The sequence below is a fragment of the Acanthopagrus latus genome, chromosome 13 (assembly GCF_904848185.1).
Source record: "Acanthopagrus latus isolate v.2019 chromosome 13, fAcaLat1.1, whole genome shotgun sequence".
In the NCBI taxonomy this organism is placed as follows: domain Eukaryota; kingdom Metazoa; phylum Chordata; class Actinopteri; order Spariformes; family Sparidae; genus Acanthopagrus; species Acanthopagrus latus.
This window is the reverse complement of record NC_051051.1, coordinates 7,757,019-7,774,405: the sequence shown is the minus strand read 5'-3', so window position 1 is coordinate 7,774,405 and position 17,387 is coordinate 7,757,019. Positions and strand designations below refer to the sequence as shown.

Here is a 17,387-nt window from a genome sequence, read left to right as displayed (position 1 = left end):
CGTCGATCTCTTCAGCTACATTATAATAATACATTTGGTTAACTGTTGCCTTCTTCCCTTCCGGCACATCTCGCACCTGTTACGCTCTCCCTCCTGATCCTTTCTTCTTCTTCTTTTTTTTTAATCTACACCAGCAACGCACTCGGTTTACCAGATCATCTAAAAACGTTCAGCAGAAAGCAAGAGGATTTGCCTCTCCTCAAACATGGGCCGGGGTACATACGCTCAGATGACGAAACAAAAATCGTTACGCTCTGCGCTGAATTTTAACATGTCATACATTTTTTTTCATTCCTAAAGTGAACATGCAACATTCGGTTGCCGTTTTATTTTTTTTGTTTGTTTGTTTGTTTTTTTTCCTGTTATACTTTCAGGCAGCACTCATCACATAGATATAAAAAAATAAAATCAAATACAAATAAATCAAAAGCGGATAAACATACATTGAAAAGTGCAAATGTACATTTGTTTACAGCATGACATATCCACTGTACAATCGTTGATTATATACTCACATTATTTTATGCATTATAATAAGGATTACTAAGTAGCATAGTTTGAGTAAGAAATATTTCATAGCAAGTCTATTGGAAAATATTTGCATTGCCCTGTGACAAGGAGAGGCTCTTCTATACATTGCCAAGGGGTGAATGTGTGTTTGCTCATGTGTGTGTGTGTTCGTGTGTGTATGTTTTATGTGCACATTTACCTGTATGTGTGTGTGTGTATGTGTGTGTGTGCGAACCAGCATTGACATAAGGTGTATGTGCAAACAATTAAGCATAAAGAGAAACTCAAATCATTCTAGTTGAGAGGCACACAAACACTGCCCGGCCTGCGTTTCAAGTATCTAGCATTGTTTCGGACGACACACATCAGTCAGACATCAGCGAAAAGCAGAGAGAAAGAGAAGGAGAGACAGAGAGAGAGAGAGAGAGAGAGAGAGAGAAAGAAAGGGGTATTTTCCTTTTTCGTAGGTCAGGGAGGAGGCGGCAAAAGAGTGGAAACGAGCAGTTCAGAGAATTGTGTCAAAAGAGCGACACACCGATTTAGACAAACCCCCCCCCCCACCCCCCCCCCCACCCCCCTTTTAACCCATGGAATAGGCTCTAAACACTCTTGTTGCAACCAGGATGATTAACACAACTGGACGCATCAGGCTGTAAACTGCAGTCATGCTTGCTTTAACACTGTGCGCCCTGTTCACTGAATGCTTCCTCGGGTATGGCAGAAACAGTGTATAATTGGGAGCGAGTAAGGAATCAGAGGCCATCGGTCTCCGACAATCTGCTCGATATTTTTACAAACATTTCATTCTTTTTCTGAACGTTCTACCAGCGTCAGTGTTCGGGGGGACAGAGGGCCCGCGAACCTGATCCACACCGCCGACGGAAAGCGATGAGAGTCATCCGCCGGCAGTCGATTCGTTGAGGTCGTATTTCCATAAAAGAGCCGTTGTGTTCAGCGTCTTTGTAAGAACACCTCATGAGATGGTCCTACAGGTGGGCGAGCACAAAATTCTTCTGCACCCTTTCTGATGGACTAAAGAGGCTATCCATCTTGAAATCTTGTTCCTGTGGCATCTTGATGGGTGATGTCCAATTCTGATGTGCTGGACTGAGAAGCTACAAGTTATCGGACGCTCCTGCACCAAGGCGGTTATTTAGCTCCGCATAACCTCCCGGAGACTTTCTTGGAGTTCTTGGAAATCAGTACAAATCCAAAGGTCTCACTTTATAGAAACATGCTTTCTGTTACGTTGTTGGGTATTCTGTTTCTGTTTAGTGCAGGTAAACAATCATGTTGAGGGAAACGGTGATCTGAAAGAATCTACTAACCTGGAGGACAACTGAGCAACGAGCAGGGGGTGGAACAACGCTCCGCGGTCTAAACTTTTTCCTTTTTCAAAGATTATATTATACTGTACAGTTTGAGTAATGGTGCAGCACAGCTCTCTGATGATTCCATGTGCTGGCCCTCGTGTATGTCTTTGTACATGTGTGTGAGGTGGAGACAGAGAAAGAGAGAGAGAAAGGGAACGTTTGCTTACGATCTCACACTGCCGGGACACGTGCGAGCGTCCTGATCCATCAGTGGTTGCCTCCCGAGATCTTAACGCTCTGACTTGACCTTGTAGCGCAGGACTAGGTAGGTAGCCAGTCTGAGGATCAGGAAGAAAACGCCCAGCACCATGAAGTCCACGTAGAGCTTCGCATCCTCCACATCCAGCAGCTGCAGGACCTCCTCTGGCTTTTGGAACTTACACACCAGGCCGCTCACGCACTCCAGCTCCGACCGGTTCATCCCGTAGATGGAGAGGATCACCCCCTCAAAGCCGTATCTGAAAAAAGGGGGCACATTTTTCAGATTAGTGACAGCCGACAAAGATCGATAGTCAGAATAAATTTAGCAAAAGTCTGAAGTAGCTGAAAGTACCTGACATAGGAAACGTAAGAGCTCCACTGCAGGTATTTGGGAATGGTGTCGAAGTTGACGAAGAATCCGGAGAAGAGGAGCACAGGTATGGCTGTGACTGGACCCACGAAGGTCGCCACCTGTGAAACAAACGTACAGAATTCAGTGCATTTTTTTATTCATTGTTCTCATCCTCCTGGTGCCAACATGTGTCTCAACGCAACCCAAATACTACTGATTCAACTGATGTAGCCTCGAGCCATTAGCTTCACGCCATAATAATAATACTTGCTGCATAAGTTAGGTTCACTAAGTGAACGTAGAATATGATCACTGGGATTACTAACTGCATTGTGATTATTGATTTCAAAATCAAAATCCCTCACACTGCTTATTCTTGGAAAAAAATTAATCACGTTACTCTAACGTGTTGCCAAGTCTGCAGTATTTTAAAAACGTGTGAAAATAGGCGATTCCCTCCTTCGAGACCGAGATGAGTTTGTCCTTTCTGTCTTTTTCTTGCTCGGCCTGTTGGGAAGGCTGTCTGACATGTCCCCCCCCCAAGGCAGCAGACAATTGTTCTTAATCTGGTCCAGCAGAACGCTACAGTAGCAAAGCCGCTAGCAGACTGCGTGTCTATATGCAAATGAACTGATAGACCCCTTTTCCTCTTTCAGCAGGTGAATGTGAAACCTTCTGCCAAACTCTGCACGTACAGTACGGTTTTCTGCACGGTGAAGGTCACACGCTCACACGCAAGCAAAACACATCTTTTTTAGAGGAGGGAGATATTTTTGGGTATGCAGGCTCGCCTACCTGCAGAGACGTGGACGCAGCGCCTATAAGCAGACCTAAGGACTGGGCCACCAGAGCCGTAGACGTGGACAAGGCCATGAAGAGCAGGTAGCGACCGGCCTCTGGAGGCTGCTCAGTCATCCAGTACACTATACTACAATACATGATTGGACAAATCACCTGCAAAAGAGGTTTTGATGGGTTTGTTATTCGAAACACGCGGCATGCCCCAAACCACCGTGTGCTCAGTCATTCGTGCAATCATTCGGAGCGCTACCTGGAACGGTACATCAGCCATGGTTTTGGCCAAGTAGTAAGCCTTCAGGCTGTACCAGTAGTTGAGATGTTCCCTCATAAACACAGCCATCTCCAGAGGAACTGTGAAACAACTGCAGCATTAGAAAAATGTCCCACTTCCCCTCGCATTTCCCCCTGCCAGAAAACCAACACAATCACTCGACAGTCTTACAGGTTAGGATGGTGGGCATCAGGGCGGCAAACATGAGGAACAGCATGGAGAAAAAGAGGAAGCCAGTGTTGTTGAAGACTTTGCTGGCATCGTTTCCGATTTTGAGATAAAGCAGACCGATCAGCACTCCGATGCACAGATGGGACATCACCCTGAGGTGGGTCAGCACCTTCAGAACACACAAAACAAACATCGGCACGTCTCAAAAGCCATTAATTGCGACCAATAATCAAATTAAACCCAGTAGCTGCTGGTCGTCACAGCAGGAGTCGTCTTTTTTTTTTGTTGTTGTTGTTTTTTTTTTTACCGTGTCCCTGCATATCGTGACGAAGGTCCTTTTGAAGAGGATGCAGAACTGTGTGGTCGTACTGGTGGCAAAGCTGTGTTTCTCAAGTGTTCCTGTGTCCTGTGGAGACAAGCAGCGAGAGCGAGGACTCAGTCATAGATACCAACGCAAGACAAGCAAAAACAAGAATTCACAACTCTTCCTGATCTGAAAGAGAACAATAATGACCATGTAGAAACCCACACAATGCACAAAGTGGGGTTATTTTGTCCAGTATGAAAATGAAATAATTACATTTTTAGTAGATGCTGAGAAGTCAATGCAATAGCTAGAATAATATAATAAATAATGTAATGGAAGTTGCTACAAGTTAGGAGGCAATATCCAATAATGAAGATGTTATATAAGAACAGAAAACGCCATAATCTCGTTGTCTGTGCTAAAGGTTACTGGCTGATGCCCACACAGATAAACCCAGAAGAGGACAGAAAAAGGGCAACAGAGAAAAATCAATATACTGATAAAATGTTTAACGAGTATGAAGGGCAGAAACTGCACCACGTAGGAGTAATGGTGGAGAGAGAGAGAGAGGGCGCCCGGTGGTTTACATGTACAGTATTAGCATTTAGCTGATGCTATTATCAACAGTGAGTTGCGAGGCCGAGAGAGAGAGAGAGAGAGAAAGAGAGAGAGAGAGAGCAAGAGGAAGCTGAGGAAATGGATCGAGCGGGTGGAGGAGAGGAGGACGAGTTATGGGGGAAAAAAGAAGAAATAACATGGACACTGGACAGGAAAAGGCTAATGCAAATCACAACATTTGAGGATATTCCAATGGACGCAACCAACAACAAGAAGGACATTTCCATCACACTGTGACATTGTAGTTTAGAAGTATATCCCCCCTTTTTTATGTGAATGAGAAAATCGCTGAAACCAATGCATAGAACTGACAAAATCTGCAATTTCTTGTCATCGAAGAAATTGCCGAGACCAGTAAGGGGCACATGTCGTCAGTGTTTTGCGGTTATAAGGCTTGTATGCTTCCTTTATCATATTATGTGAGGCTATGACGTCTGTGGTTTTCGTGCTACGGTGATAAGAGTCTGTTCTCACTCACACTGTGGCATTGAGAGGGACAGGACGAGTCGCTCTTGTCCCTGGAGTTCTTCTTGCTCTCCTCTGAGCACAGTCCGCCCTGGACGGCCTCAAACAGCACCGGGTTCAGATCCCCGTACTCCCCTGACGCCACCTCGATGACTGGGGGACAGAGAGGATGAGCTTGTAAGGACGAAAAACAACCGGACGCACACATGCACTCGCTTGTGCTAAGAGGACTTGCGCGACTCACTGAAATCGGCGGGATTGTGATACGTCGGGCAGTGGAGGCCCAGGTTCTTCAGATAAGGGATGAGGTAAGGGACCGTGCCCTTGTATATGCACTGACCCTGACTGAGGATGTACAGCTGGTGGAGGGAACACAGGTACAGAGTAATCAACGTAGTTTCCAACACACCGGCTCTCTGAATTATACATGAACAGCTGACAAAACATCAGGCCTGGGTATCGACTTGTCAGCTGGATAAAATGAATCATGCTAACCTGCGGCGCTCCTGGCCTGAGCTGCGGCTAATGGAAGGCTGGACGTGTCCAGCACTTTAAGCACTCAAGTTACCTTATCAAACATCTCAAAGAGCTTGGCACTGGGCTGATGAATGGTGCAGATGATTGTCCGTCCTCCCTGAGCCAGAGACTTCATGAGGGAGACAACCTGGAAGCAGGACGCGCTGTCCAGACCACTGGAACGAGACAAAACCAGAGAGACGGACACACTTTTTAATCCAGATGTCTGTCGGGAATATGCAGACTCAGTCAAGGTGGGACAAGTCCTACCTGGTGGGCTCATCAAAGAACATGACGGGAGGATTGTTGACCAGCTCGAGCGCGATGGCCAGTCTTTTGCACTGACCTCCGGAGAGACAGCTGGTGCGCGTCTGAGCACATTCTAGGAGACCCAGAGCCGTCAGGATCTCATCCACCTGAGGAACAAACAGTTTTGTTTGTGCTGTGCTTTGTTTTGTGCTATCTGTTTTTTCATGGTTTAAGTGGAGTGACATTTGGAGCGGGCACAATTTTATCTTTAAAGTTAAATTTGTCTCGACACCATCCATGTAAATACTGGTCCCTTGTAAGCCTCCCTTTGACTTTTTTCCCCATGGAAAAACAAAGGTTGAATGACGGCACAAAGGGGTCATTGCTGTCCCAGTTGGCTGTTCCCGTGTTATGATGGAACAACTGGAATAACTGTCAAAAAACTCTCCCCGCTGATGGAGGAGGCAAAGCAAGTGACGAGGGAGAGTGATACGAACCGAGGTAAAATAAAATCTATTCCTGCATGTGTGCAGGACTTGAGAGGGTTCATAACCAGCATCAGTGAGTTACAAAACCTGCCTACATGTTGATACGATGAGGATTTTTCTCTCTGCTGTTTAACAGCGCTGTGATCAGGTTTTACCTTCTCTGTGAAGTGTTCCACAATGAACCTCCCTTCATTTGTCAAGTTCCCTGTATACGGTTAATTCCCTGTGCTGGACACTCGCCATTTTATCTGCAGCCCGCTTCTCTTGGAGTAGGTGAAAGGAGATAATGGTTATATTTTAGAAGCCTTTATATTGCTAATCCAGTGAAGGTTCACCATATTCAAAATTTCTAAATTCAGTATCATCATCTGCTCATTAATATGCAATTCTTACCCACAACGACCCAACATGATTGATAAGATAATCACTCTGGTATACATATTGGAGTACGGAAATATCTGATCTATTGTCTTCACTGCCTTTATCTCAAAATAAATACATAGCACATATAACCATAACATCGCCAATATATTCAGACTTACGAGTTCCTTTTTGACCTGTATGCTCTCGTTTAGTTTCAAATTGGCAGAAACCTGAAAGGCAGACAGAAGTCAGCGCGTTGTTATTGAACATTGGGATTTAATAAGGTTCTGGGATTTTTTTTTTTTTTTTTTTGGTTTTGTTTTAAAGGTGACCTCACCATCATGGCCTCCCTCGCAGTGAGGTGAGGCAGCAGCATGTCGTCCTGCATGATGTAGCAGGACATCTTCCTGAAGGTCCTCAGGTCCCTCGGCCGACCGTTGACCATGATCTGGCCCTTCATGCCCGTCTCCCTGTTTTTTCCCCCAACAGAAAAAACAAATCAAATTACAGCAAGTGTGGTAACGCAAATAAGTCCGAGGATATAAGCTCCATACAATCCACAGCTCACCTGTAACCTGCCAGGATGTTCATCAGAGTGGATTTCCCGGCCCCGGAAGGCCCCATGATGCCGATCAGCTCTCTGCTGTTGAATCTTCCAGACAGACACTTGAGGAGAGCTTTGAAACCTGACAGAGAGACAAAGCTTTTACTTGCACTTGGTCTGGAAATGTTTCTTATCAGTCATTTTCATTCTACTGCAAAATGTACTTTATGAATATAATAATATTACACTGCCACACTTTGTATAATTACACGGTTTATATTTGTAAGTAGTCTGTATACACAAGTCTGTTTTCTATTTCTTACCATTTATTTTCTAATATTATTATTGTTTATTGTAATATTGCTGTCCTGTGGCTGCTGTGACACACAGATTTCCCCGTTTGCGGGACTAATAAAGGAATTCAGATTCTCATTCTGACTCTGAAGGAGTTAAGGAGGAATTAATTTCAAAGTTAATTTGACAAGCAGATGCTGAGGGAGGCTTAAAACGCGTTTCTGAATGAACGTTGTTCCGCCCTCACGCACAACAGGGGAGAACAGGTTGATCAGTTGAGGGATGTTTATTTCTACACTGGGTTATTTCATAGAATCTTTTTAAAATTAACTGCCGAAAAAGTCAGATATAAGAACTTAACAGGGACTGTGACTAAAATGTGGGCCGACACAATGTGTTGTATTTTTAGTCCTCATCCGTCTGCCTAACAATTATGACTCTGCTCGCTTGTATCACACCTTTATAAACTCCCGACAGTGAGAAAGTGGAACAGGTTGCGCAGCAGTTCTGGCTCACTTTAATTGCCAGTTTCACTGAGCCCTGTAAGCCAGTTCACTGACTCTCAAAGCGTTTTTCTACGGATGGTTATACAGACAGAAAGCCTTATTTGGCTCCAGCAGGGGAAATCGAAGGCAGTATTGTGGAAGCGGAAGTGGTCGGGCAGATGTGATGTTACATGTATAAAGATGATCCCTACTGGCAGGCTTCACTGACCACAGCTGCCGTTTTAAAAAGAAGTGCTCTAAATGTGAAGACAGGCGAGGGGTGTGAAACCGTGGTCAGTGTGTATGGAAAAGAGAGGATTCAAGGTGAGGTAGAAACCGGAGAGCTCGACATCAGGTGTTCAGCAAAAAACAAGAAAAACAAAAGACTACAGAGGGGTTTAAGATGGTGACGCCCTCAGAACCACAGGCGTCACCCGGCTGCAGATGTTTTGAACGTGTCCACAGCTGTCTGGCCTGCTAATGAAGATGTCTCCAGTCTTTTCATGATGCATTCCCTAACCTTTGGAGGCCCAGTGGAAACAGGAAAAACAACATCTTTCAGACCTGACGTAGATCCTGAAAGGTTCGGGTTATGGAAAGTTAAAGAGGTCTGTGCAGTCATGCCTTGTTGTCACCCAGTCTGCCTCGCCTCGCCCATTTCTCCAGCGTCTACAGGGATGCTGCTTCCCGTCTCTAAGCAGGGGTCTCAGCAGACCCCTTAGAGTAAAGTAGCTTAATGGCAGTGACCCCTCCTCCCCGCAGTGTTATCGAATCAGACATCCACCACTCAGACAGACGAGCAGCCTGCTGTCAGTAAAGAAGCCCGGCTCGGACACGGGGTGCATACTGATGAGCTAACCCGGCGCTGTAGGTCGCGCATAACCACAGTGTTATCAGTGCGAGGCTGCAGGGGCCAGAGTATGTGGCTCACCACGCTGGCACAAAGACACACTGACTTAAAAGGCTGGTTCCAGTTTTGGAGTTACTCATCCATGCTCAGTGTATCACACACAGTAGACGGTGGTCAGCTCGTCCCCCAGTTTGGATGAGCAGACAGGAGTACCGGCATGGAGGAGATGCACTGCTGTGGATGCAGGTCAGCGGGCTTCACATACTGTATTTTAACCACCTAAAACAGGGCCCACCTTAAAAAAATCAATATCAGGTTAAGTGTACGCTATATTTAGAATGTTTTACCTCGCCATCCGACAGCCTTCTTCCACAGGGAGCTAAGCTCTCTTCAAAGCCACCAGACTCCTTTCGCAAAAACAGTGATTTTACCTCTCAGATCATCGGAGCTGCTCGACTGCCTCGATCGGCTGGTGTTACTGTGTGACTTTGGTGTTTTAACACATCAGCTCGGATCTCACACTTCACATCAGTGTTTGCTGCCGTACTAAAATCGTATCGTTATTCTCTAATTTCATTTGCAAACTATACAATTTATGTTTAGAATGGTACCCTTCTGATTGAGCATTTCACTTTTATAACAGTGTTTGAGGTAATGTGATGTGTCTTTTTTAATCCCTGTATTCATGCTCCTTGTCCAAACCCGGTGCCTGCATTACCCACAATGCAACGTGACCACAGATTGTTTGGCAGGAGTTCTGGGTATGTTATGTTCCTGGTGGCTAATGTAGCCTCGAGCGGAGATGAGGAGCAGACTACAGAGGTCGGGTAAGCTCATTTATAAGCTCACACCAAGACATTCAGTATTTAACTTATTTCAGAAACTGCTACCAACCAGTCTTCGCATGACTGACATGTAGTACATCACTCTGTCGGACCATGTAGTCACTCTGGATGTAAAAAAAAACAGAATAAATAAGCACATGCAAGACTGCTAAACATCAAACAACTTCTTTCTCTGATTAGATCTAATTATACATTTACACAACTGTTCTGCAAGAAAATGACAAAATGTTGCTTTGTATCACAGTGATTTTTAAAAGCAACGCCTAGATCATCAAGTAGGGGATGTGATTTGTATCTGCCAAATTGCCACGCTCCTCGTTATCCTACCAATCTCACATCATCGATGCAGGTGCAAAGGCGCCATTGCAGTAAATAACAAAACACCAGAGCAGGAAAACACTTAGAGGCGTGTAAACATATTCCTGTTCTCTCTCCCTCTCCCTCCCCTCCCCTCCCTCCTTCTTCCTGTCCTTCCCCCTACGCAGCAGGTCTAGTGTTTCACCAGGAGAATACCTCAAGAGGAGGAGAATACCCTCGACATGAAAGCAGGCCACAGCAGCGCCGTCTGAACAGGGATAGATGTCTAGCCCCTCGCCCAGAGGAGCCGACGGTAACAAACAGGAGAGCAGCTCGAACATCAGCTCGCCCTCCTGAACCCTTTTTTTTTTTCTTTTTTTTTTTTTTTAATGAAAACACGAAATGACTCTACATTTATTGCGTTTGCACCATCTTCCTCTTAATCTCTTCCTGTTCGTTGCAGACATTTCGAGGAATGACTCATAAGTAGTGTGGCGGTGACTCAAACACTGAAAACACATTAAATTATAAATGACATCACGGGTTCAAGTCTCGTGGCTCACGCTGTACATCATCTTTCTACCCCCCCTCCTCTCTACCAGCTGTTTAATTGCATATAATTCCGCAGACATCATGAAATCATGCGCTTCTTCTGAGGAGAAGTAATCACTGACTGCGAAACCACACATCGGAACAACAGCCCTGAGCCGTGTGTGTGATTACACCTGTTTTTTTTTTTACGGCATTGATCAGCTAGACAGGGACTGTGAGAGAATTAGCTCTTAGCTTAGCTTGTTAAATGAGACACAAATACACAGACAAAGCCCTTCAGAATATGTCAGATATGCACTGAAATTAATTTAGGTGGGGCTGTTTTTTTTTGTTTTGAGTGGCAGAGGCAGGGATGTACATGGCAGGGACGTTCGCTGGGACCAAAATGGCAAGCGAGGGATCCTTTTTTGAAATGCACCGCTTAATTAGTAAAAGCTGAGACACTTCCTGCTCACACATCATCGGCCTGATGAGCCGAGGCAGACACCCCGAAGAGGCAACACACAAACAAAAGGCCACTCGAGGAGAAGCGTGAAGCGAGAAATCGCCAGAGCAGCAAACAAAGTCTTTCTTTACTGACCGCCGCCCCTCAAGAACGTTCTCCGTACATTTTCCGACGGGACAACAAATACTTCTCAGCCGAGGCTTTCGTAAGGCACATCAATATTACACAAGACAACCTGCAATGCATCATATAGGGCCTCTCCTAAGGATACTGTATAGGGAATGTAAATAAAAGATTCCTCTGGGGTCCCCTGCCCTACTGAATATAAAGAACACATACAACAGGTCGGTTTGCAGAAGGCGGTTGAGGTTGACAAACACGGATGACCAATGGTTGAGTTGGAGGCCGATCATTAATAAGGGTGCTGAGCTTAAACGCTGTCCATATTTCATGAGCAGATCAATCGCGGACCCGACGGACTCGCTGCCACCGCCTATCGTCAGACAACACAGGGAAAAGAGAGGCGAGCAGTGTGCCAACCTGCGGGTGTAAATTATTTACTATGTCTAAACTCTGCTGAGCGCAGCAAAGCTTACGGTCACACTGCTCACTACGACATGGTGGGAGTCCGCAAGTGTGTGTGTGTGTGTGAGGGCCCGGCTCGACTGGGCCACATGTGTCAGAACAACGGAGCAGAGCGAAAAAAGAGGCAGCCTAAGACCGAGGAGAAAAACATTTTTCCTCAAATGTCAACGAAGGCCTCTGAATGCCTCCCTTGAAATTTCTGCACTCTAGATATCGATCGTCACGGGTGGTGCTGGCTCGCTCATCCATCACGGTTACTATGTGAACTGAGCGTGCAGTACCTCTCCTCCTCCACCAGGGACCCTCGCGGATGGTGTACGAGAGCTCATTGAACTCCAGGTCCACGGCGGAGCGGCGTGGGAGGTGGGAGAAGCGCTGGGCCTCGGTGATGTGGTTCTCCACTTTCTTCAAGTGGGTGAGCAGCGGCGCCTCCGGAGGTGCTCCGCCGGGGAGTTTGGTCTCCTCCATGGGGATGCTGACCGTGCCCTGCTCCAGTGTCCTCTCAGCCATGCTGAAAGGCTGCAGAAGGAGGACAGAAATGTTAAGTTGTTCGGGTGTTATCGCTTTGCACTTGCTTCAGAGTGAGAAGGTGCAATCTCAGATTAAAGCAACATCATGTAACTTTCTACCTGAAAATAACAGCTTTAAAATAATTTTGATGGTACAGTGTCTCGCTGGCATTACAAACGTATTTACTTCAACATATGATAACATTGTTTCTACACATTTTATTGATGACAGTGGTGTTGCACTGTGTGGGCGTGCATTGCACTAAACATCAATTTCTACATAATGTTGCTTTAATTTTCACCTGAAAAAAAAAAAAAATCCAGGCTAACTTGTTTTTACATCCGGTAGCACCGGTGATCTTCACCTTGTCAGTGAGGTGCACCAGCACATAATTAAGTTGCCCCAATAAGCGCATAAAGTATTAGATAACTGTGAACAGGAACGTATAGAAAAGTGTTTTTCTTCCATTGAATCACAGCACGCTCAACAAGAAATTGCAAAAACCTCAACTGTTTAAAAATAATAAGAAAATAAAAATAATAAAAAGCAATAATTGATTAAAAACAGTACATACTTTGTATTAAGACTATATCATTTTGAATTATGGATCTGTGTCGTACTTGTGGATTTACTTTTTGGTTGGATTTTTTTGGGGGGGGTTTGCAGGTGCACCGATGCAGCCAGTGTTTATCTTTAGTTCCACTTGACAGATTCTTCGGTGCGTGTGCAACTCAAAACTGTTGCACCCTGGAGCCCTGAAACTAAATAATTTCTTCCAGGATATGAAACTTAAATTGGCCAATAAACAGGACAAATATGTCATTGATTGGTTTTGATTCCTTATTTTTCTAGTTGATGGACTGAGTATTTGCCTCTATAAAAACAAAAACTGTTGCCTCAGCAGATGCAGCCCAGTTTTGTGCAAACTACAGATATCTTCCATTTGCACTCTTCAGATGTTTCATATCAACACCTGTGAGGTGATCAGATTATGAGTATCTGAGCTGAGTTTCTCATCTGAATGAGGAGGGAGTGGCAATGGTGATATTATTGAACAAGATGAGAGACAAACCCAGATACAAAACATGATTTTTCTTTTTCCTTTTTCCCTTTTTTTAACCCAAACCAAGTGTTTTCAACCTTAAAGGGTAACTCCACCAGTTTTACACATAGAAGTGTATTTAGAGGTCTTGGAGAGTACTGGTGCATATGTGGAAAAAAAGTATAAAGTCTTTTGTGGCTCCAGAGGAAGCTGCACGTAATCTGATAAATCGCCTTCATTATGGTGAAGGCACCAGATTAGAAAAAGGCCTTTTAAAAGACTTTGATCATCTTATTTTCTTTAATCGTCCATTATGAGACCAACAGTGTTACAGGAGTACAACGCAGACTGGCGGACTGCTTTTCAAACCTGACGCCATCCTTTCCCACAATGCAATTTAGTCACTGAGTGACATCAACGGAGGAATTTTATCAGATTACATTCAGCCTCCTCTGGAGCTGAACAGGCTTCACACTGTGTTTTTCATACATGCAGTATAGTACTCCCTGAGACCTCTACACACACTTAAATGAGTTACTCTTCACCCATCACATCATCATAACATTAAGGAAACGTGAGATTGAAACGTACATATTCAACACACAAAACGCGCCAGTGTAACGTAGCCGTGCCAACGTTTACTCAGAACCATTGGTTGACTTTAGGAGGACTGCCGACACCCTCCTAAAAAGCTAGGTGCCGCACATGATCTGATTACAGTTTATTGTATGGAGTGGCTGGTTGAGGGGAATGAGATTCTGAGTGTGAGGAGCCGGGATCTGGTTTCAGTCCTGCAGCGCGCTCATACTGCTGATTCACATAAATTTCCTCCGAGACTCAAGTGTCTGTTAAAACCATGTAGTGGCTGCTGCTGATCCATTAGCTTTAGTTTTTTCGATAATGCGAAAGTGAAGCAACACATTGTCTCCCATGATGCCGGACATGTCAGGACATCTTCAGAATCATGTTACTGTTTCATAAGTCGTGTGTGTGTGTGCGTGTGTGTGTGTGTGTGTGTGTGTGTGTCGGGGGGTTTGTTTGAGAAAACAGATCTAAATGAAATGAATTAAGAGGATTATGAGACAGGATTCAAATGAGTTTCCATAAATGAATCAGGTGACCTACTTTAGACATGATAATGAAGAGGCATGCAATTACCAGTTGGTCATGATTACGTGCTGCAAGAAAACTAATGGAGTGTGTGTTTTAGTGTTAAAAAAACAGCTGATTGTGACAAGAATCTGCTTATTTGATGTACACGCACTCACGCAGGCCTCAGATTGGCATCAAGATTCACTGGGGGCTGCCCAAGGGGAATAAAAGATGTAAGCAACACACAGCGACACGCAAATAAACACGCGTAAACAGTCTGTTCGGGCTCTCCTATTCGCGAGTGGACACATAATCCCCCGGTGTGCAAACGTCCACTGCAGTCCGCCGACCTATGGAAGGATACCCCACCACATGCTGTATGGTGAAATCTCCTCACGTGAAGAGCACCCAGTGAAGAAAATTCAGCATGACTTCTATTGACCGTCCTCCCATTAGTGAATTTTCCATTACCAAGCCTGCATATAAGCCCTGTGAAAACACTGACAGGGCTTTAATGGCCTCTTAGTCAGATGAAGGCCTGCATGATCTGTCATAGGCAGGACACGTGAACCACACACACACACACACACACACACACACACACACACACACACACACACACACACACACACTCACTAAGGCAGACACACACACACAGAGGTAGTAAAAGTCCAGAAGGGATGAGATATGGTTATTAAATGTATTTCATGTGGGCTTTGCAGTGGTGTGGTGGATGTATCTGAGCTCTGCAGTGACTTTGTTGTCAGTGCCAGCTCTTCCCAGAAATACAAAATAAAAGCACCTGTTACCAACGAACCGATGACAAGAGTGCAGACATGAGGAAAATGACAGAGCAGGTAAGGTGTATGAGTCATAAACGAGCCTACTCTTGAGGACACATCAACACTGACTCTGTGTTGAGTCTGTGTTGCATTGCACACGCACACACACACGCATAGCACGTACTTTATTGTGGTGTGTTGAAACGACCAGGTGAGACCCGGTTCTCCTCCTCTTTGGGGGGGTGGTGTTGGTGTTGGTGGTTGTGGTGGGGGGGTGAGAGCAACCAGTGCTCAGTTGATGCCTTTAGACGAGACAGCACAAATCCCTCCACATCAGCAGCTCCCCCAGAAGAAAAAAAAAAGAGAAAGAAAAGAAAAATAGAGGGGTAAAAAAAAGCAAAAAACACACACTCAAGATTGCTCACTGCGCGCCACAGTCCTGGAAAAATCCGGATCGGTTGAGCCGCTGCGTCCTCCTCATCAATATCTCTCGGGGTGCGGCGCACATCGTCCCGCATCCACAACAGCAGCAACTCCTGAGATTAAAATCATGTCCGGCCTCAAACTATGACTGCATCCTGGTAAAATTGTCAGGGGGACGAGGCGCCTGTCATGGCTTTTGTTGTTGTTGTTGATGATGATTTTTTTTTTTTTTTATATATATATCCCCTTCCTCTCTCGGTGAGATTATATCCCCTTTATGAAATCCGTCCGTCCCCTAGTCGCATCGAAATACTCACACACATCCTCCTCGACAGCGGTGTCGATGGTGATCGCTCAGTATCAGTGCTGCAGATGCTTCAGATGCTTCAGATGCTTCAGCAGCAGCAGCAGCTCGATGTAGCAGCCTCCGCTCCCCTCTCACCGGTTGGTGCGTCTGAGTGGTACGCACGCCGGTCTGGGATGCAGGGCGTTGCTGGAGGGATGCTACTGGAGGAGAAAACAGAGCGATTTTTGGTTCCGATTTGGCTCCCCCTAATCCTCACCCTGACCTCGTGTGCTGAGATGAATCAAATCTCACATGAATGCATATCATCTTTTATAATAGGCGCATTTCGAGGCTTATGAGGGACCCAGAAGTTCAAATTCACTTCGCAGATGATTCGAAGTATTCGCAGAAATCTGATTGACTTCCACGTCCTGTGTCAGTAAATCAACCTCGCAGGTGCAAATTTAAACCTTTTCGAGTGATTCCAGTTTCTATTCTGGCTCCTCTGTGTCTCTGGGGGGGAGTGACAGGAGTGGGAATTAACCAATGAAGTTAGGGTTATGAAGCTCGAGCTTTTGTGCCCCTCGTGATGCAGATACAGGTGATCCATACGGGCATCCACAGCTGTCGGTGCACCTCTGCCTGACCGTGTGTGTGTGTGTGTGTGTGTGTGTGTGTGTGTGTGTGTGTGTGTGTGTGTGTCCGTAAACATGGGCAGAAAGGCTGTTGGTGAGATTCGAGGGCCCCGCTGTCTCTTTAAAGGCCGCACCTGCGCAGCTGCCCGGTGCTGATGCTGCAGTGCCCGGGTTATTTTCGGTAAAACAGCCGGGGTTACTCGCGTTCAAGCGCGGGCCCTACATGCCTTACATCACCCACGAGAGGGGGATCGGGAGCATTTTTAGCCAATCGCACCTGACTCTTAATCAGACCAATTTAAAACGAGCTCTCTCTCTCTCTCTCTCTCTGTCTCTCGCTTCGTCCCCACATGAGCGCTGGTTTCTGCACAGCCACCCACCTCTCTCTCTCTCTCTCTCTCTCTCTCTCTCTCTCTCTCTCTCTCTCTCTCTCTCTCTTTCTATGATCTGCCTCCTTATGGCTGCCGATATTACCAGCCGGGATAACATACATAGGTGGTGATGATACCAGAAAGCTCAAACACATATGAGATCAGGCTCTCAGCGTCCAAACTAAAAGATGAGTGCTGCGTTACACACGGGCATCCTCCAGGCCGCCACTGTGGTGCTGCCTCGGCCTGTTGTTATATTTCAAAAGGCCAGATCCTGGTTGCATAATGTGATATCAGCCTTGAGGAAAGAGAGTGATGACCTTCCTCACGTCCCCCTGTACAACAGTCTTAAATTTGCACATGTAGATTGTAAAAAAAACAACAAAAAACACTACCCTCCATTCTCGTTCATGACTTCTGAGAGAAAAAAAACAGGAGGGCAGGCCATTAATCAACTAAATGACGATTAAGTCACTCCAGAGATAATAGAGTTTCTCCATTCATAAACCACACATTAGCAAGTGACTGATTGCCACATGCAAACACCAGTGCTTCGGTTTCATGTGTGTGTGGCTGGTGTTATGTGTTAGGTCAACAAATGAGGGTTAGGCACACTATAAGTACTGAGTGGACCTCTGATGGGGAGGGTGCATTGTACAGGATG

General features: G+C 45.5%; 1 protein-coding gene across 1 annotated transcript; it reads right to left on the bottom strand.

Moving 5' to 3' along the window:
- Positions 1–1,094: 1,094 nt before the first annotated feature.
- abcg4a (ATP-binding cassette, sub-family G (WHITE), member 4a) lies at positions 1,095–16,258 on the bottom strand. The gene is made up of 15 exons (XM_037119636.1): positions 15,193–16,258; positions 11,864–12,101; positions 7,254–7,371; positions 7,023–7,155; positions 6,865–6,915; positions 5,856–6,001; positions 5,638–5,761; positions 5,314–5,428; positions 5,083–5,222; positions 3,987–4,085; positions 3,680–3,848; positions 3,488–3,588; positions 3,232–3,390; positions 2,437–2,555; positions 1,095–2,341 (listed from the first exon to the last, which is right to left on the bottom strand). Exons 2-15 carry the CDS (start codon positions 12,090–12,092, stop codon positions 2,113–2,115), a joined length of 1,932 nt encoding a protein of 643 aa, XP_036975531.1. The 5' UTR covers positions 12,093–12,101; positions 15,193–16,258; the 3' UTR covers positions 1,095–2,112.
- Between the last annotated feature and the right edge of the window lie 1,129 nt (positions 16,259–17,387).

Coding starts and splice junctions, on each gene's coding strand:
- abcg4a (XM_037119636.1), bottom strand. CDS start 12,092: ATGGCTGAGAGGACACTGGAGCAGGGCACGGTCAGCATCCCCATGGAG. Junction 7,372..11,863: donor TCCCTGGTGGAGGAGGAGAG/GTACTGCACGCT, acceptor TCTCTCTGTCAG/GTTTCAAAGCTCTCCTCAAG. Junction 3,391..3,487: donor TGGCTGATGTACCGTTCCAG/GTAGCGCTCCGA, acceptor CCTCTTTTGCAG/GTGATTTGTCCAATCATGTA.